A 23280-nucleotide genomic window follows, 5' to 3' on the forward strand; every position below is an offset into this window, starting at 1 on the left:
ACAGAGTAAGACCCCCCCTCCCCTTGAGAGATCAAGTTTGCAGACCGCTAGCTTACGTAATTTAGCAACCTCAGAAAAAAACTGCACGATAACAATACATTGCAGTCTATGCCTCCAACAAGAAACCGCCGTCAAAATGCTACAAATAATGCTCAGAACAGCACCGAACTTCAGCAACAGTACAAATACAGTCCCAGCACATAGTTGGAGGCATCCATGGATTACATTTACACCTGAATATCCCTTTAATCAACCTGATTGCAGCAGCGATCTGCGGAGGTGACCTCCACTGTCAGGTGTTCCTGTTATGTAATGTTGACCAATGATCGGAGCTGGAGGGGAAATGTACCTTACCATGTTCCCCCCTCACTCTCTGACTCTGTCCTGCCTTGATAAATCTTGTTGTTTTGAACATTGTTGGACTCACTGTGGTCGGTACGCAACTCAACAAAATATAACACATTTTGAGTCATTAATAACGTTCCAATGCAGAATCTTACATACTATACCTTTAATTTTTGGGATGGGTTATTAAACCTGGCTAGGTCATAAAAATCTTTTTTAATTTCAAGCACATGTTTTATTGTTGTTTGACACCAATTATTTTCTATTAATTATTTTTCTATTGTTTTCTTTTATCATGTTTTTAAGAAAAGCCACAAAATGATAAAATTAATGCACATCAGATGTTATTTTGTTTTTTCACAGTATCATTCGAGAAACACTTATTGACCTACTTTGAACTTGTTTCTTGGGGTAGGGTGTGGCTTCACTCAGGAAAGCAGAGGTGAAACTTTTTGAATTCATTAGCTCTCCTTCAGATGGAAGGAGGCAGGGAGCCACTGCGCCGAGGCCTGCCAGCGTCTCCGTGTTTAAATCACTTACATCGACATCTTGGCCGTGCTGCTTTGGATATTTTGGAAACTCCTGCGAGGGATCCATAATCTGCTTCTGCCAGAGCAAGATACAATTTGGAAATACTGCTGGGGGGTTTTTTGTGCAGGGGAGAGATTTGTGTTAATGTTGGACTCTGGTGGTGGAATGTGAACTAGAAAAAGGCCTTGAGTTTGTTGTTAATGATTTTAAGTTGTGTCTCGTCCTTACATCATCATGGCAGAGGAGTGGTCTCATTTTTTTTTGTATTCATGTTGATTCTTGTCACTGAAAGTTTTAAGATTACACGTGTTAACTATTTAGTCCAAGGTTTACATTTCTTAACTGGACTCTATTTTGATAAATTGTTTGCTTAGAGCTGTCGTATCAGCAAACTTTATCGTGCTTAAAGGGGCTCTATGCAGTTTTAGAGAAGGAATACAAAGTCAGAATTCTGATATTAACAATATTATAAGGTCATAATACAAACTCTTTTCTATGATTGAATAAACAAGCTGTTCTCAGAGGAAAATAAAGTTTCCAGAACACTGATTGAAGCTAGAAAGGTGGCAGGGTCCGCCACATATAAACAAAGTGAAACAATCTGAAATTGTGTTGTCTTTTATGGTCAGTTTGTCAGTTTTGTTTGTTGAGGGTTAAAAAAAAATAAAATAATAATCCGTCAATGAAGATCTTTCTCTTCTTAATAAAATGTATTCCCCAAACTACAAAGTGCACTTTTAACATATCACAGACTTGTGAATGTTCAGAATGTTTCTGATTCTAATAATGATAATTCAATCAAGCAAACATGGATACCGTCTCCCTCCGGTTCGCTGTGTGGTGTGGTGGATGGAGACATTTAAAGCACCACTCCTGTTTACTCCTGACAAATATGGAGGAGGTGACTGCGGTTCCCATGGAGACACTCATCTGTTTTGCACAGACAACCATCCAGGTGTTGGAGCAGGTCAGCAGCATCTGAATGAGTGATAATGAACCATGGGCTGCACTGCTATGAGATGCAAAGAGAGTTGATTAAGTCGATAGGAAACACACACACACACACACAAGCACACACACGGATGTTAATCAGCTCACAGACACACAATCAAGGTTGCAACCGCAGACACACACATTAACGATTTAGACTTCCTGCCAAGCTGAATGAAATATCTTGAAGTCAAGCTGATCTAATTAGTTAAGCTTCAAGGATTAGCTAGTCCTGTGTGCCCCTGTGTCTGTGTCAGTGTGTGTGTGTGTGTGTGTGTTTGTGTGTGTGTGTGTGTGTGTGTGTTTTGTGAGTGTGCCTTTACAAACATCTTTTCAATCAATTTATCTCCTTTTATTCTTATGAAGTACCAAATATTAAAAAAAAAAAAAAAAAAAAAACAACTTTGAGAACAGGAGGCTGATGAGGACAATACATGCACAGGAAACTTCTTCACCAGGAGGTCAGTCCCTTCCACAATGAGCTCCCATTGAGGACTCATATCTAACAGAAAATACACCAAAGTACAGTTATAATCCTAATAAGTGTGCCAGCGGGCAGGTTGTTTTTCTTTCCTTCGTATTGTATCCAGCGGTAGGACCCCTGCGGTGAACCTCCCATGGAGCACATCAGAGGAGGAGAGGCAGTCCCTTCACAATCTAATACATGTATGTCAGAGACAGGTCTCAAAGGACTAAATCAATATCATGATATTGAGTTTTCCCTTATAATATCTTTCATAAAAAGCAAATGTACACAAAATCCTCAGTGGATGGATCAGGTCATTTTGATCTGTTCAGCTTCCACAGGAGGATCAGTGTACAGACTGAGGCTCAGCATGTTATAATGACAGTCAGGTGAGAGGTCACCTCTGCTGGTAGGCTGCAGAGACACCTTTGCTCAAACGAGCAGTGGTGGAAGACTCGTTCAGGTCCTTGTACTCAGTCCTCAGTTTTGATTTCAAAAGCAAGTGAGTAGATTGTAGGTACCCCAAAAAATGATTAACTACAGTAATTTGAGCAGATGTAATCAGTTACTTCCGCCCCTAATGTACTTGTTTGTATTTGTTACGATAGCTGGGTCAGTATTAGAGGGTCATAATGGCACAAAACAGCTAGCAAGAAATTCCAATATAATCCCACTATATCTATATTAAAATCTATAATATCAAGTGAGAGTTTCAAAGTTAGACAATAGGGATTACATTTCAGGAACATTTCCTCCATCAACAACGTGTCCAAATAATCCACTTAACGCTGCCAAATGCCAGAGAAGTCATTATATCCCTGTTATAATTTCAAGGCGGACACACTAATCAGACTTAACTCGACTGATTTACACTCCCTTCTACTACACGATGGTGATGGCATTCCCACTCTGATGGTCTGGACATGTCTGATAACTCAAGTTTGTATTCGTGCAGGGTTAGATTAGGCTGATCTGTAGCCAGCACTGACCGTAGCTGACACACTATGTGAGGACAAGTACAGTACGTCTCAGTGTTCTTCAGATGGAGTCTTTGGATGGAAATACTTATTGGTATTAGTCACATTTCCTTCCGTTAAAGTTTCAGTCTACTCATTGACAGTTTTGTAACATTCAGGAGGCCACAAACGACTCCAGAGGACACAAGTGATTTTAGCAACAGTTTAGTTTTCCGCTTGATTTTGTAGCCACTCATTGATTTTTCTGTGACGTCTGCCAGAGGCACTCTGCTGATTGCAGCAGTTTGAGTTAGCATCTGGTCCAGCTCCAGATCCAATACTGGACTGAAGAGGGGGGAAGCCCTCGAGTTAAGTGCTGCCCCGTCGATGCACTTCATCAGTCTAAACGGCCAGTTGTTTTATAAAGATCATAAAAAAGTCATTCTGAATGGCTTTTATTGCAGCATATCCTCATATTTTATGGGTTATTTGCTAAAATGCAGGTGATATTTAAAGTAGTGTTGGTGCTGAAGCATGACATGCCTTCAGTGCAGTCTGTGCATATGGTAACTTTAAATAGGATTTGGGCAATTAGGTTAGATTGCTTTAAGAAGGCTCTTAGAGCTGTGAGAGGATGAAGTGTGCATTAGATCAGAGGTCTAATCTGGGCATGTAAAATAGGTTACTGGGGTTTATTCTATGTATGCTTCTACTCTTTTAAGACCACAACTCAAAGAGTCCCAAATATTTTAGATAATCTGAGTCTCTATGAGGGATTAACAGGAAGTAACAAAAATTGTCTCATGATTTATTGCTCTTTTTGTCATTTCATGCACATTTCATCACTCTCAGTATGAATTCGCAAGCATTTTGATTTGTGTCTATTATTTTTTGTTACTTCCACCCTCAAGGCCACTTTTCCTTAGACGATAAATCAAATTTTGCCGCATTATGAATGATGAATGATGAATGTAAGATGGGGAAAATTACAAATAGGACTGTTTTCATTGCACCATGACTTTTTGAATCAAATTGTCTTTGCGTTCATCAATTCGACTCCATTTTAAGCTGTACATTTTTGTTACTTCCACCTCTCATAAGTCTCCAGCAACAAAAAAGCATACTGTTTACAGCCTTTAAAGATATTAGCTCGCAAGAAGCCCAAGAGCTAGAGTCACACTGAAGTGTAAATGGTAAAATGTTAGACAAAAGTGTAATCATTACAGGTTCACAATCTATAAACGTATAAATGTCTTGACTACTTTTGATCTGTTTGCGTGTTTATAGTCATTTATCCATGTTCTCCCAGTTTAAATGTGACCTTTTCATGTGCTTTGATTATCATCCAATTAGTGTTGCGTTTTGTTTATTGTGTTTTTTATTTGTTTTTGTCTAAATGTATTGTGGGTAATGCCTTGTGTTAAGCGAAACACATTAAGCACTAACTAGTTGCTTACATGCATATTGGTGCTATATTAGCTCTTCATTTATTATCAAGCACTTGTTAATGTCTATTCTTCACATTGATATTCAAAATAGTTTTCCCTCAATTACCTCCCAGTGACTGCATATTGATAGCAAGCAACATATAATCAATAACTATTTTACCAACTTATTGTAGTTACAATGGTTGACAGGAGTTTTATCTTATGTATTTTCCTACAACATCTCAGTGTTAACGCTGTCGCCTATTACTGTCTTTATCCGTCTGCCGAAGTCATCATCAGTCATTAAGCTCCTGTCTAACAGTTGTGATGGATGGTGTAAATAACAGTCTGATCATTTCAAATCTTGAGAGTGTTGAAGAATATGAATACATATTTAAGTGATATCCCAGCTTTAATTTGTAGTTACAGGGTTTCACAGGGTTGAAAATGAATCATGAATTGATCCCAGACTGGCCCTCTGTTGTCCTCTAGTGGCCACACGTGTCTCACACATCGTGCTGAGGAATATTTTCATTTGGCCTATTTTACAACAGGAGCATAACTTGCAATTTCAATCATAGCTTTGCATTGTGGCGAGTCCCCCCCCACCCCCCTTCTTTCAATGCTTTTCAGTTAATACAAATGTTTATCAATCTGTCCTGTCAGAAGATCCATAGCTGTACATTTGGTGCACATCAAATTTAGAAAAACAACTGTGTAATTTACAGTCATCCTAGTCCAGATTAGTTCCTGGAAATGAAAGCTGAAAAAAAATCTCACAAGCTTCTTCCCATCACCACGTCATCGCCACAGAAAGTGAACTCCGAGCGCACTTTCTCTTCTCAAAATTCTCTCCCCGATTCAGGAAGTTGACCTGCTGCAACACTGTCTGCGTGGAGTGGAAGAAGGGTCGTGATGATTCATTCACACTCTCTGTAACTTCCCTCCATGTGTTGCACAGCGAACACGAGAGCGTCGGTGGGGTCAGCAGTAGCCTGTGTGTGTTGAAATCCAGCTGAAATCCATTTAGAAAAGGCAGACAAAGTGATAGCTGAGCAATAGTTCGGAGTAAGTTTGGGGAATTTGGGGGTTTTGTACAGGCTGTAGAGGAATTGCAGGGAATAAAGAAGAGAGAGATGAAACAAACAACAGAAATCTTCCCAAGATGAGTCAGTTAGTGAACAGTACATGATTGGGACATTTGTTGCATGTCTTCCCTCTTCTCTTGTCTCTCTTCCAGTATTACCTGTTACAGTATCTCTGTTGTGTCCTATGTAATGAGGCAACAAGTAAATAAATACATCTAATTGAGGAAGTGCCCCATTAAAAGACAGATCTATATTCTTTGTAGGTTGTATCATGTAACATCTTATAACTGTAGTTTGCATATCTGAGGGTTAAAAGATCAGTAACAAGACGTTTTATATTAGTGTTTTCTGTATTGTCTTTATCCATTTTTTTTTTATAAACTAGTTCATTATAAACAGGTTATTGTCGGCTGCCTCGTGTTTGAGCTGCAGACACGAGGATTACCAGACGGTGGAGCTCTCGGCTGCAGAGTGAGTGCACTCTGCTGAGTCCTGAAAGTGCCACAGTGGAGATAACAGTGTGTTCATATAGCTGATAGAATAGCTGATAAAAACCATGTTGTGTGTTTGGTGTGTGTGTGCACCGTTGGAAAAAGGGGCTTTGAAGTTCTCTGTAACTCCTCCATGAAGAGGAGCAGACTGTGTGATTCGAGCGTAGGTGTATACATTCTTTCGGGATTTGGTTTCCATGATCTTAGCTGACTTCTCCTGTGAGGAGGCATGTTGGGACAGGAGCTGCTGCTGGTCTGAGGTATGCTTCACCTCTTTGGATTAGTTTTGTCTTCCCCCAAGGCGACACATTTCTGGAGCAGCCACCGTTTCAAGTTGGACAAAGAAAAAAAGAAACCCTCCTCATTTGTTTATGTTAAGCAACTAAAAGCTTGTTCCCTCTAGTTTTTGTGACACTGTTTGTGCTGCCAGGCTCACATTAGTGCTGATAAAACATTAGAGCTACATTTACAGATAAAGATGAATCCTTCCTGTAAGAAGATGATGACAATCCTGACGTGTCGTCTTGGCCTTTGCATTCAGGGATGTGCTGTAATCCATAACTTTGGGACTGGGAGGAATGGGGGAAGTCGTCAGGGGATGTTTTCTTTTTTTTTCTTCTGCGCTCCCCCGACACACACATACATGCCTGCACACGAAAGCATACACTTTACCTGGGTCTCAGATGAGCCATGACACGTTATCATGTCCTTCTTTAGCTTTTACAGACCGCAGTGATTATGGTAATTGTTGCATGTGTCCCCTTATTCTCCTGCAGTCGTATGTGTGTATGTCTCAAGCAAGAAGCAACATTTTATATTTCTCCTAACAACAAGCTCCATAAGACGACCTCCTGTAAACCCCAGCATGATCACAGGTTCTTCTACGTGTATACCTACTGCCTCCATTGCCAAAGCTTTACACAGGTCATTCCTATACAGGTCAAAATGTACGCCTGTTTGGGGTTTTCTTTCAACGACAGCGCTCAGCTGATTCAGGAGATATCTCAGCCTTTTTAAGATATCAATCTATACGTCTGCAGAGGTGGAATGTAACTTTGTACCTTTACTCAAATACAGTACTTACCTACAAATTCAAGGTACTTCCAAACTTATAATTCAGCTCCAATTTGCAGAACTTGTGACCATTTTTCACATCTGTCATGTCACTTGAACACCACATATCTCTAAACTCAGAGTTTTAGGTGCTTTTCGGATAAACTAGTGTGTTCCCTCAGAAGCTTAATGAGCTCTTCTAATTGTGAATTTGGCTGTCTAACTTGTATACTTACAGATACCCAACAGCTAGAATATATGAATTTGGTCTAGCGCCACAAAACAAAACATTGGAGAGGCGTATCCTTTCAAAGTTTACAACTGCAGAACTTTTCTGAGCTCATGGAATTTAAGCCATTCTATGGACATATGATGGTCTTACAGAATTTGATGCATCGCTGTAAACTGAATTAGCCAACAGTATAAAAAGTAGTTAAAGGTTTCTCTTTTAATCAGATGAGAAAGATTTCCATCGACTGGTGTTTTTATGCCTAAATGAACTCTCTTAGTTTCCATGATTGAATAAACTGAATAAACAAACGGACCTTAAACAACAATGTAATTCATACTTTGTTATTCTGTTTATATGTGGCGGACCCTGCCGCCTTTCTAGCTTGAAACAGTGTGCTGGAGACCTTATTTTACTCTGAGAACAGCTTGTTTTTATTCAGTTATATTTCTGAGTTTGTATTAATTGTCGAACAAAACACCAGAAAGGCGCGTCTCTTCAAAGATTAACTAAACTTCTCTGAGCACATGTAAGCTGCATGTGACATGTGCTCAGAGAGGTTCAGTTAATCAGCTACTATAGCTATAATAGTGAAACACTGAGTGGATCATTTCACTGCACCATAAGTACTTTTACTAATATGTTTAGAATAGTTCCTATTTTGAAGGAAGGGTTGGTTTCTTTCTTGTGTTTGAGTGTTTCGATGGTGTGGTATTGGTACTTTCCTCAAGTAAAGAATCTGAATAACTAATTTTAGCACCGCCTTATCCATGAATGTTTAATTGTTGCACATGAATAAGTAAGTGTAGCCGTGTGTGTGTGTGTGTGTGTGTGTGTGTGTGTGTGTACATGTATATAGCAGACATCAAACAAACCATCCTGAGTACTATAAAAAAAAACATACAGTGATAAGAAAGTAACAAGGCTTTTATTTTACATGAAATAAAAGAATAAACGCTAGATTCCATAAAAAGTCAAACAGTAACACCCTGAGCCGATTTATATGAAATGATAAAAGATTGTGTCTTTGAAAGAAATCTCCTGAGATGCTCTGAACATATTCTGGGTGAAGTCAAGTTTAACAATATTCTTAACATTTAATGTAAAGGGAAATTAACTTTTCATTCAATGTATTATTTTATCAATGTATCCCGATTCAGTACATGTCTTCGATATCCAATTTGAGGGATCCCAAACCTTTTTTATTGTGGCCTGCAAAAGAATGGAGTGTATTTTCCCGATAAATATAAACATACACCAAATGTAACACCTGCAAATATACACGTTGCATCAAACAGATCTGAGAGCTGAGTGGAAGTCAGTGGTCTCCCATGTGCTGAGTGACTGTCCTAGACGTAATCCTTGCCTGGCTGGCCTGCAGAGCGGGACGTTGGGTAGCGTGGCTGTTTCCCTGAGCCGTCGGTGGAGCAGTTGCAGCAGAGGAAGCTCCCGCCTATAATGATGAGACTAGCAGCTCCCCATCCAACATACAGAGCACTGCCGAATTCATACCTGGGAATGATTCACACGTCACGCTCAGACTTGTACGGACATTTAGAAAAGACAGGAAAGGGTTGGGTTTTTTTTCACAATTTACCAGCATTTCAAATCTAAACACAAACTGATTATGCTATATTCAGTTTGGTCTGAATCAATTATCAGTGTTTCATTTCAAGCTATTATTGTTGAGTTGAGCACGAAAAAGTATGCTAGAAAATCAAAGGAATAGTTTGGCATTTTGGGAAGTGTACTTATTTATTCTAATTGTTGTTGATATTAATGTAAAGGTACAGCTGGTTAGCTTAGCTTAGCATAAAGACAGGAAACAGGGGGAGACCCCACAGCTAGCCTGACTCTGTCCAAAAAAACACAGTTTAAAACTGTCACATTGTGGTTTTTTCATGCAGGTTTATGGAAGGAGGTTTGTACATGTTCCACCACTGAAAATATCAGACTGTTCTGTTATTATCATATTATTAAACAATGAACTCAAAAGGTGACATTTGTTGACCTCTTGAAGTAGTATGTGACAGAGTTGGCCTGTTTGAGGGGCACGGGCCAAAACAAATGGGCGTTAGCTGTATGTGGTGGGGCACCAGCGCACAGAAAGGGCATCTTAGAATGCACTTTATCATGTTTTCTCATTGGAGGAGCATCCCAAAGGGCACCCTCGCCGCATTTTTTCAAACCAACAAATCAACAACTTTTATACCAAAGCCCTGGTCATTTTAAGACGTTTCAATGTGTAAATATTATGTATTATTAGTTTAAGTGAGTGATACAAAATGACAGCATAACTAAAGGTGAGTGCTTGTCCTCTGCGTCATTATACACAGCTACAGTGATACCTAATAATTACACTGAATTCCAGACTGAACAACAGGGAAGGATGACCTCACCTGGAGTTAGTGGGTGTGAATGGGTTGTAAAAATCCTTTGCTATTCTGTGGCCATACCAAGATGTTCCCGCCAGAGCAAGCAGACCTGGAAAGCAAGGGCATAAAAGCATTTTCAGATGTTTGTATTGTACAGGATAAAACACGCAGGGTATCATCTGTCATCTATCATATTCATGAAGTTAAAAAAAATAAAAACAAAAACCTTAAAACAAATGTGCTGCGAGCCAAATTATGTTCAAAAGTTATTGCATTATTGTGGTCAAAGGAAAATATACAGTAGGTTGGTGGAACATCTTTAGGGGAAAAACATATCCACCAGGTGATCTTCAGGCAGGGTGTGTATGACCTGAATAATCTCGCAATGACTGACCTGCAATAATGAAGATAACTCCTCCAGCGAGAGCCACTTTGTCCTTCTGCTCCGGTGCTTCTGCCATACAGGTGGTGCACCTCATGCCCACCATCTCCACCATCATAGAGATGATGCCCAGCAGGATGGCGCACAGCATCAGCCCTCGTGTGCCCAGTACAATCCCTGGAGACAACGACATGGCATTGGACCACCAGAGTTGAGCAGGTCTCACATTTGTGTCAATGTACATATATTATGTATATCATATCATAAGCTATGGATGTATGGTTGTATGTGAGTGTGTGTGTGTATGTATGTATGTAGATGTGTGTTAATGTAGGTATGTATATGTGAACGTGAATGCTTCTATCTATATATTCATATATGGGTGTGTATGTAGATATATATATATATATAATATGTGATTTATTAATTGTACATATAGTATATTGAAGTGTAGATTGTTAGAAGGGAGCGTACGAAGGTACACCGGTTCAGGAATGGAAGTAAATTGATTATGATTAATAACTGATTTGTGGAGAAGGGATATTATTAGATATGGGTGAACTTCTTCCTACTCCTTTTCGGGCATGTCAATGCTTGTTAATGGAATATACTTTGCACATGCCTTTCCTTTTATCACACTTATTTGTTGAACTAATTTAACTTTTTGCTTTGTTTTGTTTTCACATGTCCGAATTAAATATGCATTCATTCATTCATTCATTTATTTATTCATTCATTCATCAGTTTGAGTATTTGAGTGTATTCCATGTAGACCTGTTTTCAAATCTCCTGACTCTTTGTCTGTTTGTTACCCGTACAAATAGAAAATACCTCGTGATTCCAACGCCATTATACTATTGGTTCAATAATGTTGTTAGAGGCTGGAGCCAATCGTCAGAATTCCTCCACATATATAAACAAAAAAATCGTTTTGGAAGTCGAATAACATGGTAGAATTATTATTTCACAATCACAATAATGTATTTTAAGGAAAAGAGATACTTTTATTCTGCACCTTTCTACAAGCTCTGTAAGATGTTTTATTTAAAATAAAAGATTTGTCTATGTAAAAATGTTTTCAATATTTTAAATAAAAACTCAATCAAGCTGATTTTTGCATGCAGTTAGTTAAGTATCTCTTGAATTGAATATTGAATTTCCGTGTTCCTCTTGTTTACAATGGGCACAAAGTTCGTCTCCAAACATTCGTACAAGCAATTTTTTTTTTATCTGATGTAATTGGTATCAGCCTTGATAGAGAAAAATAAAGACCCATTCATGCAGCTACATAAAAAATTGAAATCAACCTATCAACAACTTCTGTGTGTTTTGAATGGAAAGAGAAGTTTCTGTTTGATGAGCCAGCTGCTGGTATTTGACTGACGTGTCTCTGCACGCAAGGAGGTCTTACAAAGAGAGAAGAGGGCACTTTCTTAAAGCTCTAGGGCAGTTTGAATGACCAGAGAGATTTACACATTCCTGTTTTACAGCATTACAGGCCGGTGATATCTTAACTTGTCTAAATTTTATTGAAAGTCAAGCATTTGAGAAATGCACAGTTAAGGACACAAAATAATTGGTTGGCAATTGGTTCACACTACAGCATGATCAGTTGTTTGTCTTACAAAAGCTTTCATGAAAACAAGGTATGCAACACAACATTACCTGGCAGCTGGAGGAGGGAATCATACACTTTACACTGAATTTGACCAGTGCTCTGTGATACGCAGGTCTTCCACAGCCCCTCATACATCGCCTGAGCTGTGATGATGTTGTCTCCTGCGTAGGATGAAGCTTTCCATTCCACCATGACTGTGGATGCAATGGAGCCAATGACGCCCAGGAAGGCCAGCGTGAAGCCGAGGAGCTGTATGCCTGCACTGGCCATCGTTTGATTTCAGAAAAGGAGGAAAAAGTTCCAGAAAAACGGGAAAAGTTCTCAAAACTGTCTTGATGTAGTTCCAGCTGGTTTGGGGCGGTGCATCTGATCCCAAACAGTCTCTCTACCTGTGCATCATCAGGAGAAACCCCAGAGGAGAGGAGAGGAGAGGGAGGATCCAGGAATGTGCTGGCCCTTAGGCTGATGTTAGGAGGAGCAGGACGACATCTGGTGGGGGTGATGCTCTCCTGCAACCTGACTCCTGAACTTACAGCCTTACAGTGACAATCAGAAATACTTTATTGACCGCCGGGAGGGAAACTGGGTTTTGTGTTGTTGATGACATTGTAGTGCTATCAGTAGTTGTAACCCTGAAAAAAAACATGAAATGAATGAATGATTCAGTTTTCACGGGAAAGCACACGTCCCATGATCTATTTGTTCTGTTTTGGTAAATAGTGACTCAGCTCTTACTCAACTCTTTTGCTGAAACCGACATTTAAAAAGAAAAAGACAGAATTCCTCAGCTCTTTTCTATATTTTGTTCATTCGGAGTCACCTGCGTTCTGCTCTGTGAACTGATTTGCTGAATTACAGGATTTTTCACTCTTTTTTTGTTGCGAGCAGATGAAACGGTGGCAGAAGCTGGCCGCTGACCAAAGGTTTTGTCTTGCCTAATTCAGACTTGTTGTCGGCTGCACTTTGTGACAGCGGACGTTTAGATTTCACAAGGATATTTGTTTCAATGCTGCGGGATCGCTGCAAGACGGAGGTTTGTATTGAATTAAATTTATCGGAATAGAAAATGACACTGATTCTTCTTGTTGTGGATAAATGGAAGCTAGAGAAAGTCAAGCTTGAGTTTAATGCATTTCTGCTTTCATCAGTATCCTCTTTGATTTCCTGCTCGGTGATACAAGCTTTCTTCATGTTTCGACAGTAAAGAAATGGACAAAGGATTCGGCCTGATTGTGATCGTGGCGCTGCTTCTCTGTCCCAAAGGCAACACGGGCTCACAAACCTTTTGTCCATACAAATGCCACTGTTTCACTTCAGCCCAAGTGCTCTGTGCTGATGGAGGGCTGTCATATTTACCCAGGAACATGTCCAGGCAGGTCAAGGACTTTATCTTAATATCATCTGATCTGCAGTACCTGTTCTCGCACACTTTGAGGGATAGCCCCCAACTCACCAAGCTTGTCTTCCTAAATAATGCACTGAGAAGCATTCACGCTCAGGCTTTTGAACATCTGGTTGAGCTGCAGGAGCTGGAAGTCAGTGGGAGCCCCTGGCTGGACAGTTTATTTCTGGGGACGTTTGCCAACCAGGAAAACTTGACCAAATTGACGCTTAACAACAACGGGTTGAAGACGGTGCTCCCTGGCATGTTCGACTCTCTTATCCAGCTGGAAACTCTGCAGATGAAGGGCAATGTCATATCAGATCTGCCTTCAATTCTCTTTATGAACCTCCAAAATCTGCGTGTCCTGGATTTGTCCCGAAATAAGATCAAGACAGTGACCTTTTCGGGACTTGCAAGACTGGAGATCCTGAAAATGAACCACAACCTCATCAGCGAGCTTACATCTGACATGTTTCACAATATTTCTGGGCTGACAGAGCTTCACCTGGAGGGGAATAAGATAGCAGAGCTCGCTGAAGGCATCTTCTTTGTGTTAACCGAACTGCAGGTGCTGAACCTCCGCGGTAACCTTCTCACAACTTTCAGCGATAAAGTGTTTGGATTCGAGGCCTCAAATTTGACGGAACTGAACCTTAAAGGCAACAGACTGACAGAGCTGTCCTCTCTAGGCAGTTTTACATCCCTCTCCGACCTTAACTTGTCCTCTAACCAGCTCTCCAGCCTTACTGAAGATGTTTTTAGAAATGTCACAGCCCTGGAGTATCTGGACTTGTCTGAAAACCAACTCACCTCCCTGCCCGAAATGGTCTTTAACAGTCTATTTAACATCAAGACAATCCACCTGAACAAGAACAGCCTGAGCAAAGTGGACGCCAAACTGTTCGAGGACCAGGTGCTCATTCAGCAGCTCTACCTCGATGACAACCAGATGGAAACCATGCCATGGGGCCTTTTAGACTCTTTTGCCATCCAGCACACAGTGAGGCTACACGGAAACCCCTGGAAATGTGACTGTCACTTGTGGTATCTGCATGACTGGGTGCAGAGAAACAGCCAGGACATAGAGATGCTTGACAGGGTGCTCTGCCAGAACCCCGGCTTTCTGAGGCGGCGGCCGGTCGCCTCCGTCGACAGAGAGCAGCTGGTGTGTCGGCTGACTCAAGATGAGGTGCCTGATTTCAGCCGTTGTAGCCAAGAAGCTTTCAAAGACACAGTGGTCATCAAGTGCAAAGTGGATAAATGCTCTCCACTGACTGTGAAGGTACAGCTTCAGGGGAACGACGGCAGTTTTAAGGAGCATACTTTCAATATTGAGCCTGAATATTCTCAATGTAGCAACGAGACCACGATCGACAGCCCCATTCACTAGTTCTCCGTGTTAATCAGACTTTGTTCTCTGTGTAAATACGTCCTTGTTTATTTGGTCTTTATTCACTGAAGGGGTCGCATCATACAGGATGTTCTGAATGTCACAGTCAATTATGTAAACAAACCTTTAACTTACCCGCAGCTGAACCAGTTTACATGCATGCCGCTGAATGATAAGCGGGGTGGGTGAACCCTTTTCCGGCAGGGTTCAAAGTTTAGTCCACTACTTTTTAAAGGTGCACTATGTAGTTTTGGTAAAGAAAGAGAAAAATCAACAAACTCTCTTTGTTTTCATGACTGAATAAACAAACTGACCTTAAATTACAACACAGTTTCATATTGTTTCATTTTGTTTATATGTGGCGGACCCTGCCACATTTCAAGCTTCAAACAGTGTCCTGGTACCTTATATACCGCTTGTTTATTCAGTTATGGAAAAAATAAAAAACAATCATGGAGACTATGAGAAGTTTTGGAACACGCTGCTCATGTGAAATGTCAATAAAATGTCATATTTGCATCATCAAATGATTAATAAAACACTTTGAAAAGACAGGAAACAGAGTCCCTCCTCAGGGCTGTGATGGAAGAAGTATTAAATATTCAGATCCTTAACTTAAAGCAACATCATGTAGAAAATGGTCCCCCACAGTTGGTGGAAGTGAGTGGAACACCACTGTCGGAAATACAAACAACAGCTTTGTAACAGTTTGTCAGACGTAATGTAGGTGCTGACTTCACACATAACTGAGTGTTATGTGTTGAGAACTTGTATGTTGAAGTAAACACGTATGTAACGCTGTTATTCTTCCCTCTCACTGAAGTGACATAGTGCAGAAACAAGTGATGGGGGGCGGAGTAACAGAGAAAGAAACACGATACACTCTATTACAAGACACTGAACCATCAACATGATTTTGAAGCTTTTGAATTGAGAAATACTATCAAGTATATAGAATAGAATGTGATTCAGCATATATTTACTGGATTATTATCACTGATGCATTCATGTTTATACAGCATTTTAATCCATGTGTATGCAGATTTAGATTACACCAGATGAGCTGTTTGGAGCCATTTTATCTGTTTGTTTTGATTTATATGTGGTTGTTTGTGACATTTAAAAGAAGTGAACGGCAAAACTTCACCCGACTTTCCATCAGCAATGGGGGTGAGTAGACAATGACTGAATTTTAATTTTGGGATGAACTTATCCTTTAATGCTACTTTCGACTATTTCAAAAAGGACTAGCTAGTTTAACCTTTAGTAACGCATCACATTTTATTGGCACTTTCAAAATAAAAGTAATAAATATCAAAATATGTTAACCTGTTAATGTAGCTGTCATGCAGTTAAATGTATAATATCACTCTCTAACTATGTAGTAGAGTAGACTTTAAAAAAATGGTATACAAATAATGTATTTGATTATCATTCAAATACCTAAAAATAAATGTTGATAGCTATATTGACTTTACTTACATTTCAACACTGTCTTGGCACATATAGTTCTAAATTACACAGGATTGCAGTAGTGACCCATCCTGTCATCTCAGGGTTTGAAAAGTCCTCCTCTGATCACTCCACTGCTCCTGAACACTGGGAGGGATGATAAAGAGGGAGGGAGGAGGGAAGCCTTGACACAACAAGGCACACAGATGGCTACACCTTGAATACAGCACTCTAACCCAGGGTTAATAAGGGTCAAAGGCCAGGGGGTCGATTGGGTCCTCGGTCCGAGTTGAACGACATCACAATTCACATGACAAAAAGCGATGGCTGTCTTCCTTCCACAGTTTGGAGGGACAGCCTTAAGTTGGAGGTAATCCTCACTTGACCAAAACTACGGGATAAATGTGATAGTTAAAGTGCTTGTTAACTAATGAGCAACAAGACATGTGGAAGTGGTTAGGTGAATATATTTATTCAGCAAGGGGGCTGGGGTTGATGTAGACATATCAGATATCATGTGGACTAATGCAATATGTCAAAGTCATAACAAAATACATTATTTTAGACAAAACATTAAATTATTTTTGGGTTTTCTTTCATATCGTTCCCATTATTTTAAAGTGGTTTTTGGAAGGTCGCTCTACTTAGTAAATTTCCAAAGACCAGAGCAACTGTGATTAATGCATATAAATGTAGCCTAATTGTTATTCGAAAATTAAAAAATGTTAATATAAACAAACTGCAGAATTATAGATGTTTAATCTAACTTTGTGTTTCAGCCTCTCTTCAGTTTCACTTTCAGGGGTCAGCTGAACCAAATACCTTTCAAAGGTGTACTTATTGCTGCTCTAACCAGTAATTTTGCTAAAATATACTGATAACTGCAATAACTCACATGAAAAGTGTTGCTCACTGTGACAGCCCTCATCGTTCCTCAGCAGGTACACTGCTTGCTTGTTTTGTAATAAGTGGGTCGGCACTTATAAGACCACTGAATTGAGCAAGGCAGTTCTCTTGTTTGAGCTTTGACAGCCCACAACTTTACTGTTATGGTTCGATTTCATTGCTCTCCTCGATTTTGTTTCCAGCCACAACAAGCAGTTGTTTTCGGTAAAAAAAACTATGAAAAGCTTTAATATATGCTAAGCTACCTGCCCAGCACCAAAGAGCAGAAAAACTACAAAACTAACCTAATGGAGCATTTAGAAGCTAAAGAGTTGATGGGGAGCATAACTGAGCCAAAAGGAGAGTCGGGTCTTACATTCATCGGGTCAACAGACACTTGACTCCTAATGTTGCTTCATGATTGCTAAAAATAAGTGACTGTATGCTAACACATTAGCAATATCATCTGTACAAGTTGATAATATGTCAACAATGTGTTTACAGCTTTTTATGCAAAACTAATTCAGCCTTGAGCTTCTTAACCCCCATGTGAGTAACGGCTCAGTGTGCTGTAGTACGATACAGAAATGGCTGCTTCTCAAAAACTACAAAGATTTATATTACATGCTTGGTACCACTTGATTCAGGACGACTTTAATTTCAATAATATTAAATTCATAGTAAACGTGGTACTTAATATGTCAAATAACAGTCATACTAAAAAAAAATCCAATTTGTCTAACAATTAAGGCATTATGTGAAATCAAACATTTAAAGTTTGTAATGTGCAGCGTCTTGTCTTGAACTCCCCAAAGCAAATGTTGTGTTTCAAACCAAATATAGTTGTTAGTTATCAATAGGTAAAAATTATATGTGTATATATATATATATATATATATATATATATATATATGTACTATATATAATATATATATATATATATATATATATATATATATATATATATATATATATATATATATAGTGTAAGATAAAGGACAAATGTTTAATGCATCATTTTATACTTATTTAGCCAAAATTGTGCTAAGTGTGTTTGGTATGTCTGGAAAATCTGTAAAGATGGAACCACAGTTAGGTGCAGCGTAGTTTCAGAGGTTAATAGACTTATCTTCAATACCCAACAACCTGTCAGCATCCATCACTGCCGCGTTTTGCCGGGCAAACTAACAGCAGCAGGGTGTGAGCGCAGTCCTGAGGCCCGATGAAAAGCAGCTCCTAACCCCCACGGTCAGATCCCATCTCCCTGTCCTGCTTAGTGGGCAGTTCGCACCGGACACCACGCTCCTCACAGCAGAGCTTCAGAGGGGAGAGGAAAGAAGAAAGAAAGGGGTGCAGACATTATCTGGTCACACACAAAATGTCCAAAACAACACAAAGCATCGGGGGGGTTCCCACAGAGTTTAGACCAGGCCGGTGAGGAGGGAGGTGTAGAGGGCAGGGCCGAGTCCTGGGGACAAAGAGCAGAGGTCATCGGAGACTCGGTGCCTGGGGCAAGGATTCAAGAGGAGAGGTTTTGATCTGAAAATTGTAAGCTAATCATGTTGCTGTCCAATCAACAGTTTTACTGTTAAAAATATCACGCTGTGTTAAAAATGTCTCAGTGTTGAGGACAAAATAAATGGATGGAACACTTATCTCTACTTTACTTATCACACCCATTGTTTTTCTTTTCAAGCTTGAATTAAATGAGCTCAATCAATCGTGAAATGATAACCAACACCAGTCGCCATTATGAGGGTAGGTGTCTATTAGATCCTCTCTCTCGGCCAATCAGATCGTGATACACATCCTCCGTGACACAATGACCTAAATATCTCAAGAACACGAATAGGCCATTTTGCACACTCAGAATGTGAGCCTTGCTTACAAACAAGGGTCAATATTTACCCCCCAGTGCACCCAGACCCCCGGGTGGAGGCTATATTGGTGGTGCTGACCAAATTAAGAACAGCTGACCTGATGTGGGTGTTAAGTGGATGCAGAGATGTCACCAGAATGGTAATCTTTCAGGACACTGGTACACTGTCTTTTGTCTTGTCCGTCCCTATTGGATGATAACAAGAGGCCATAAGCTCCTTATCATCACATTACAATTATGGAGGATGAATCAGGAGCTGTGGCCCTGTGGACGCTGCTCTCATACCACTATCCCTGTTTTGTTTGCTGCTCCACAGATCGAGAGGTTTCATTGTGCATGCATGCAGCCTCTCGTTGTATAGTGAAGAGTCACAGCAAAAACCTATAGCAGTGCGTCCCTGCAAAACAATTGAAATACCTCCCGCACTTCAATTTCAAGCGGTAGAAGTAATTTCTGAAGAGGCCATTGTTGCAGAACGGGAGGAAACACTAAGATGTTGCTCGAGTGTGCTTCACAAGATGCTGAGATACTCCTTTCACATAACAATTGTAGAGAGTGCCAGTTTCAGGTTTTAGGGGAAGGACAGCAACTTGTTTAACTTTTAATGTTAAGTTTCAAAACTGAGAGAGCGTCATTTCCCAGCAGTGCTGCACAAAACCACAGCCTGCAGTTTATGTAAATATCGATGCATTTTGGTCCACATGCTTTACCGCATATCAAAAAGTAAACGGTTGAGTGGGAGTCCTGAAGTATTCAAGATCAATCATTCAAGAGAAAAATATTCATAATGTGGTGACCTTAACGTCATCCTAAAGGTGTCTGCTGAGTGGTAAGTTTGGATGAATGATTAATAGCACATCTATGAAACCAAAAGTTACAATTACTGAAACAAAAAGCTGATACAATAACAGATAACTACCAGCAGGTCATGGCCGATACCGACAAGATAACTGATAATTTTACATTTCTGTATCTTAAAAGATTTCTTGGGTTAAAACATTCTCCTTCCTCCCTGTACCCTTGTTGTTCATATTCTCTGTGTTCACCAGGGATTGCAAAAAAGAATGGTAAACCAGGCAGCGCACTACAAAGTCACAGTCGCATCACACGACTGGCAGCTTCATTCAAGCTTCACAATCTCTGGCTCATTCGTCAGTTACTGACACGTTATGTCCTGTCATGTTCATGTAGTTGCAAAACGTGGCTATTATAATGTAACACCTCTCAGTCCTCACAGTAACTTACTATAGCCATTTGCTGCTGTAGTATCATGTGGCAAGATAAAACACAAACGTTGCCTTTGTTGTGTGGTGAGTGTTTGTTCTCTGATTATGTATTCAGTTTGCAGTCACCAGCACCACCAGCCTTGAAGTTCATGCGGTGCAGGAGGCTTTTCTCTTCAGGGCGGAGGTTAGCAGAAGCCTGATTGCTGGAGGAATTTTTAAAGTGCATTTTCAGACAGCCCAGCCTTTCCCCCAAATCTGATTGTACAAATGATCGGTCCTTTGAAGAGTTCCTACTGAACCAACTAAAGTTGAATGATATTTTTACAACCAAGTTCAGCAGGCTAAGAGGCACTTAGCTTAACTGCTTACAACATTTCTGATCATCTGACAGGTTATGGACAAGCCAACAACTTAACAAGATTATATTTAGCTTTTGGGGTAATTTGTTGCAGCATTTTAACTTTCCATTGACATAACATTGTCAGGGGGCAGACAGAAAACACTTAGACTGTGTCATGCAGCATGACGAGGTTTACACAACTGTCACGTCTTGGCCCAGTGTGACTGCCAATGTCACAAAATATTAAAAAAACAGGAAGTTGATCTGTAACTATAGCATTTGCTTTTGTTTCCCTTCCACATAAGGGACTACATATAGACTTGACTACTGTAATGCAATTTTTTGCAGGACTATCAAAACAGGTCGTAAATAAAGTCCAGCTTATTCAGAATGCTGCAGCCAGAATATTGACAAAAACCAATAGGTTTGAGCACATCACTCCTATTTTAACTTCTCTTCACTGGCTCCCAGTTAAACAAAGAATTGATTTTAAAATACTTCTCATTGTTTTGAAATCTATTAATGGTCTAGCTCCCCCGTACATTGCTGACATGCTCACTGAATACACACCAGACAGATCCCTTAGGTCATCAAATAAACGTCTCCTTAATATACCTAGGATCAATTCTAAATCAGCTTATGGTGCCTTCAGTCATTATGGTCCCACTCTCTGGAACTCTCTACCACATGAACTAAGGTCGTCTGTTACTACTGTGTCATCTTTTAAAAGCAATCTCAAAACATACCTTTTTTCACAAGCTTTTAGCTAGTTTTAAAGAATGTATTTATTGTTTGCTATGTTCATACATGTTTTTTGTTCTTGAATGATCTTTCCAATTGTTATGCTTTCATCTTGAAGCACATTGAGTCTACGCATGCTGTATGAAATGTGCTATATAAATAAAGTTGACTTGACTTGACATAAGTTTCGGCCAAGCGGTTTTCAGTGAAACCCGTTTCATCATCTGACAGCTCGTGTTTCCTGCCCCGCTGGATTTCATTTGAGCAAATTAGTGATGAGAAGACCGGTTATTTCGAGCATCAGTCGTGAATAAATAAACAACTACATTAAATACCACAATTAAAGAAAAAGAGGGACGAGGTACCATTTTCTCCTCTTTAATAATCCTTCTAATTAACAATTCGTTTGTGAATCTAACAGTAGCGATGTCATCTGTAACTTGGTAAGTATAGTGTTGTAACTACCTGTCAGAACAAGGGACGCATTTAAAAAGGAAGCTATGAAGTTTTCATATTGGTGCGAATCGAATATAGACGACAAATATTGCCTAACTGATGTATCCATCTGGTTCTCAATAATCTGGATTTATCCTTTGAGCTTCCCCTTTAATTCCTCAGTCTACACTTCACATATAGTTTGTCATTCTTGCCAGGCCCAAAAATGATGGCTGAAATTGGAATTTGTCTGAAGAAATGTCTCACTTTTGAAGGGGCGCCTGCAGTGAAAGTGTATCTTTAGGTTCTTCCTCACAAGCCTTCATGGGCATATGGCCAATAACTCCAGAGAAAACAAGACCTCCACTCCCCCTCCTCGACATCCAACACAACGTCTCCTTTGAAGATGCGATGACTTGTGATGTAGCACCAGAGTTATTGGTTTCAATTGCCACACCATCATCCCTCTGTGTGGGTCCAAAGTCATAAATTTTCCACTTCCAGTGTTATCGTGTCACGCCGATCCTAAATTCAACCCCCGGAAGCTCCACTTCCACCAGTATGTTGTTGAGTTTTCCAAAAAACAACCAGCTAAATCAAAAAGGGATGAATTGGAGTGAAGGGACAAGGAGCATTGTTCATTCACTATTTATATCGAGTGCATAATCCATTCATTAGCCTTGATGTGAACCGCCGCTGGCTACTTCGACCCCCATCAGGCACCATAACAACCCTAAGAACAATACTGCGCCGATCCACCCGCAGAGGCGGAGGCGGTGAAGGTTTCCGGTGAGTGTCAGGGAACCTGTCACTGTTGTCACTGTGTTTGTGAGGAGAGGCCATCAATCACAGAGCGGAGCAAAGGGCCAGACCCTTCATGCTCCATGTTTACGTCTCTGCTTCACGAGGTTTGGGAAAATACTGCATCAAACTGTCGAGTCGATCAAGGAGGGGCAGGGACAGGGGATAAGAAACAATGAGACAAAAGAGCCCAGTAAACAGCTCAAATTGCCCCAAGAATGGCATAAAAACTGTTGAAGCTCCTCCATCCAAACCACTCCAGCTTCTCCATCACACGTACTGTAGGTATGGGCTGGAGCGACCTGTCAGCACTTCCCAGCTCCTCTTATCTGAAGAGAACAGCCTGGCCCGAGGAGTTCGAAAAAAAGGCTTTCAGAGCAGGACCTTTGGGAGCGGGCAACAATAAGCCTTCTTTAGCACTGTGAAAGTGACAGCATGGTCCCCTACCACCACCATCACCCCTCCACCCCGCCAGCCATTAAACCTCTTCCTGGATAAACAAGGGGAAGGCCCTTTATGAAGATGGAGAGGGTCACAAAGAGAGGATCCATTGAGCCACTGAGGGGCCCGTCTTTGTTTTTGTGTTGCGGAGGGTCTTCTCAAAGGATGCTCTGATAGGAGGGGGAGCTCTATTTTTGTCTTTAAGTCCTCCTTACTGCCAGTCGTGTCTCAGCTGTGCCAAAACAGAGATGTAAACTTAATTGACTGTATCATTTGCACAAAGTGAGGACTTTTAATAAGATTTAAAGTGGCAGATGATTTGACTTGCATTTACATCAACGTCTACGTTGAAAGG

General features: G+C 40.3%; 2 protein-coding genes across 2 annotated transcripts; one reads left to right on the forward strand and one right to left on the reverse strand.

Annotated features, from left to right (window-relative positions):
* Positions 1-8485: 8485 nt before the first annotated feature.
* Positions 8486-12440, reverse strand: cldn1 (claudin 1). The gene is made up of 4 exons (XM_030401965.1): positions 11999-12440; positions 10346-10510; positions 9976-10060; positions 8486-9088 (listed from the first exon to the last, which is right to left on the reverse strand). Exons 1-4 carry the CDS (start codon positions 12219-12221, stop codon positions 8926-8928), a joined length of 636 nt encoding a protein of 211 aa, XP_030257825.1. The 5' UTR covers positions 12222-12440; the 3' UTR covers positions 8486-8925.
* Positions 12441-12732: 292 nt separating this feature from the next.
* On the forward strand, positions 12733-15284 carry LOC115573138 (carboxypeptidase N subunit 2-like). The gene is made up of 2 exons (XM_030403793.1): positions 12733-12984; positions 13153-15284. Exon 2 carries the CDS (start codon positions 13160-13162, stop codon positions 14723-14725), a length of 1566 nt encoding a protein of 521 aa, XP_030259653.1. The 5' UTR covers positions 12733-12984; positions 13153-13159; the 3' UTR covers positions 14726-15284.
* The last annotated feature ends 7996 nt before the right edge of the window (positions 15285-23280 follow it).

Source organism: Sparus aurata, chromosome 21 (genome assembly GCF_900880675.1).
Source record: "Sparus aurata chromosome 21, fSpaAur1.1, whole genome shotgun sequence".
NCBI classification, from domain to species: Eukaryota; Metazoa; Chordata; class Actinopteri; order Spariformes; family Sparidae; genus Sparus; species Sparus aurata.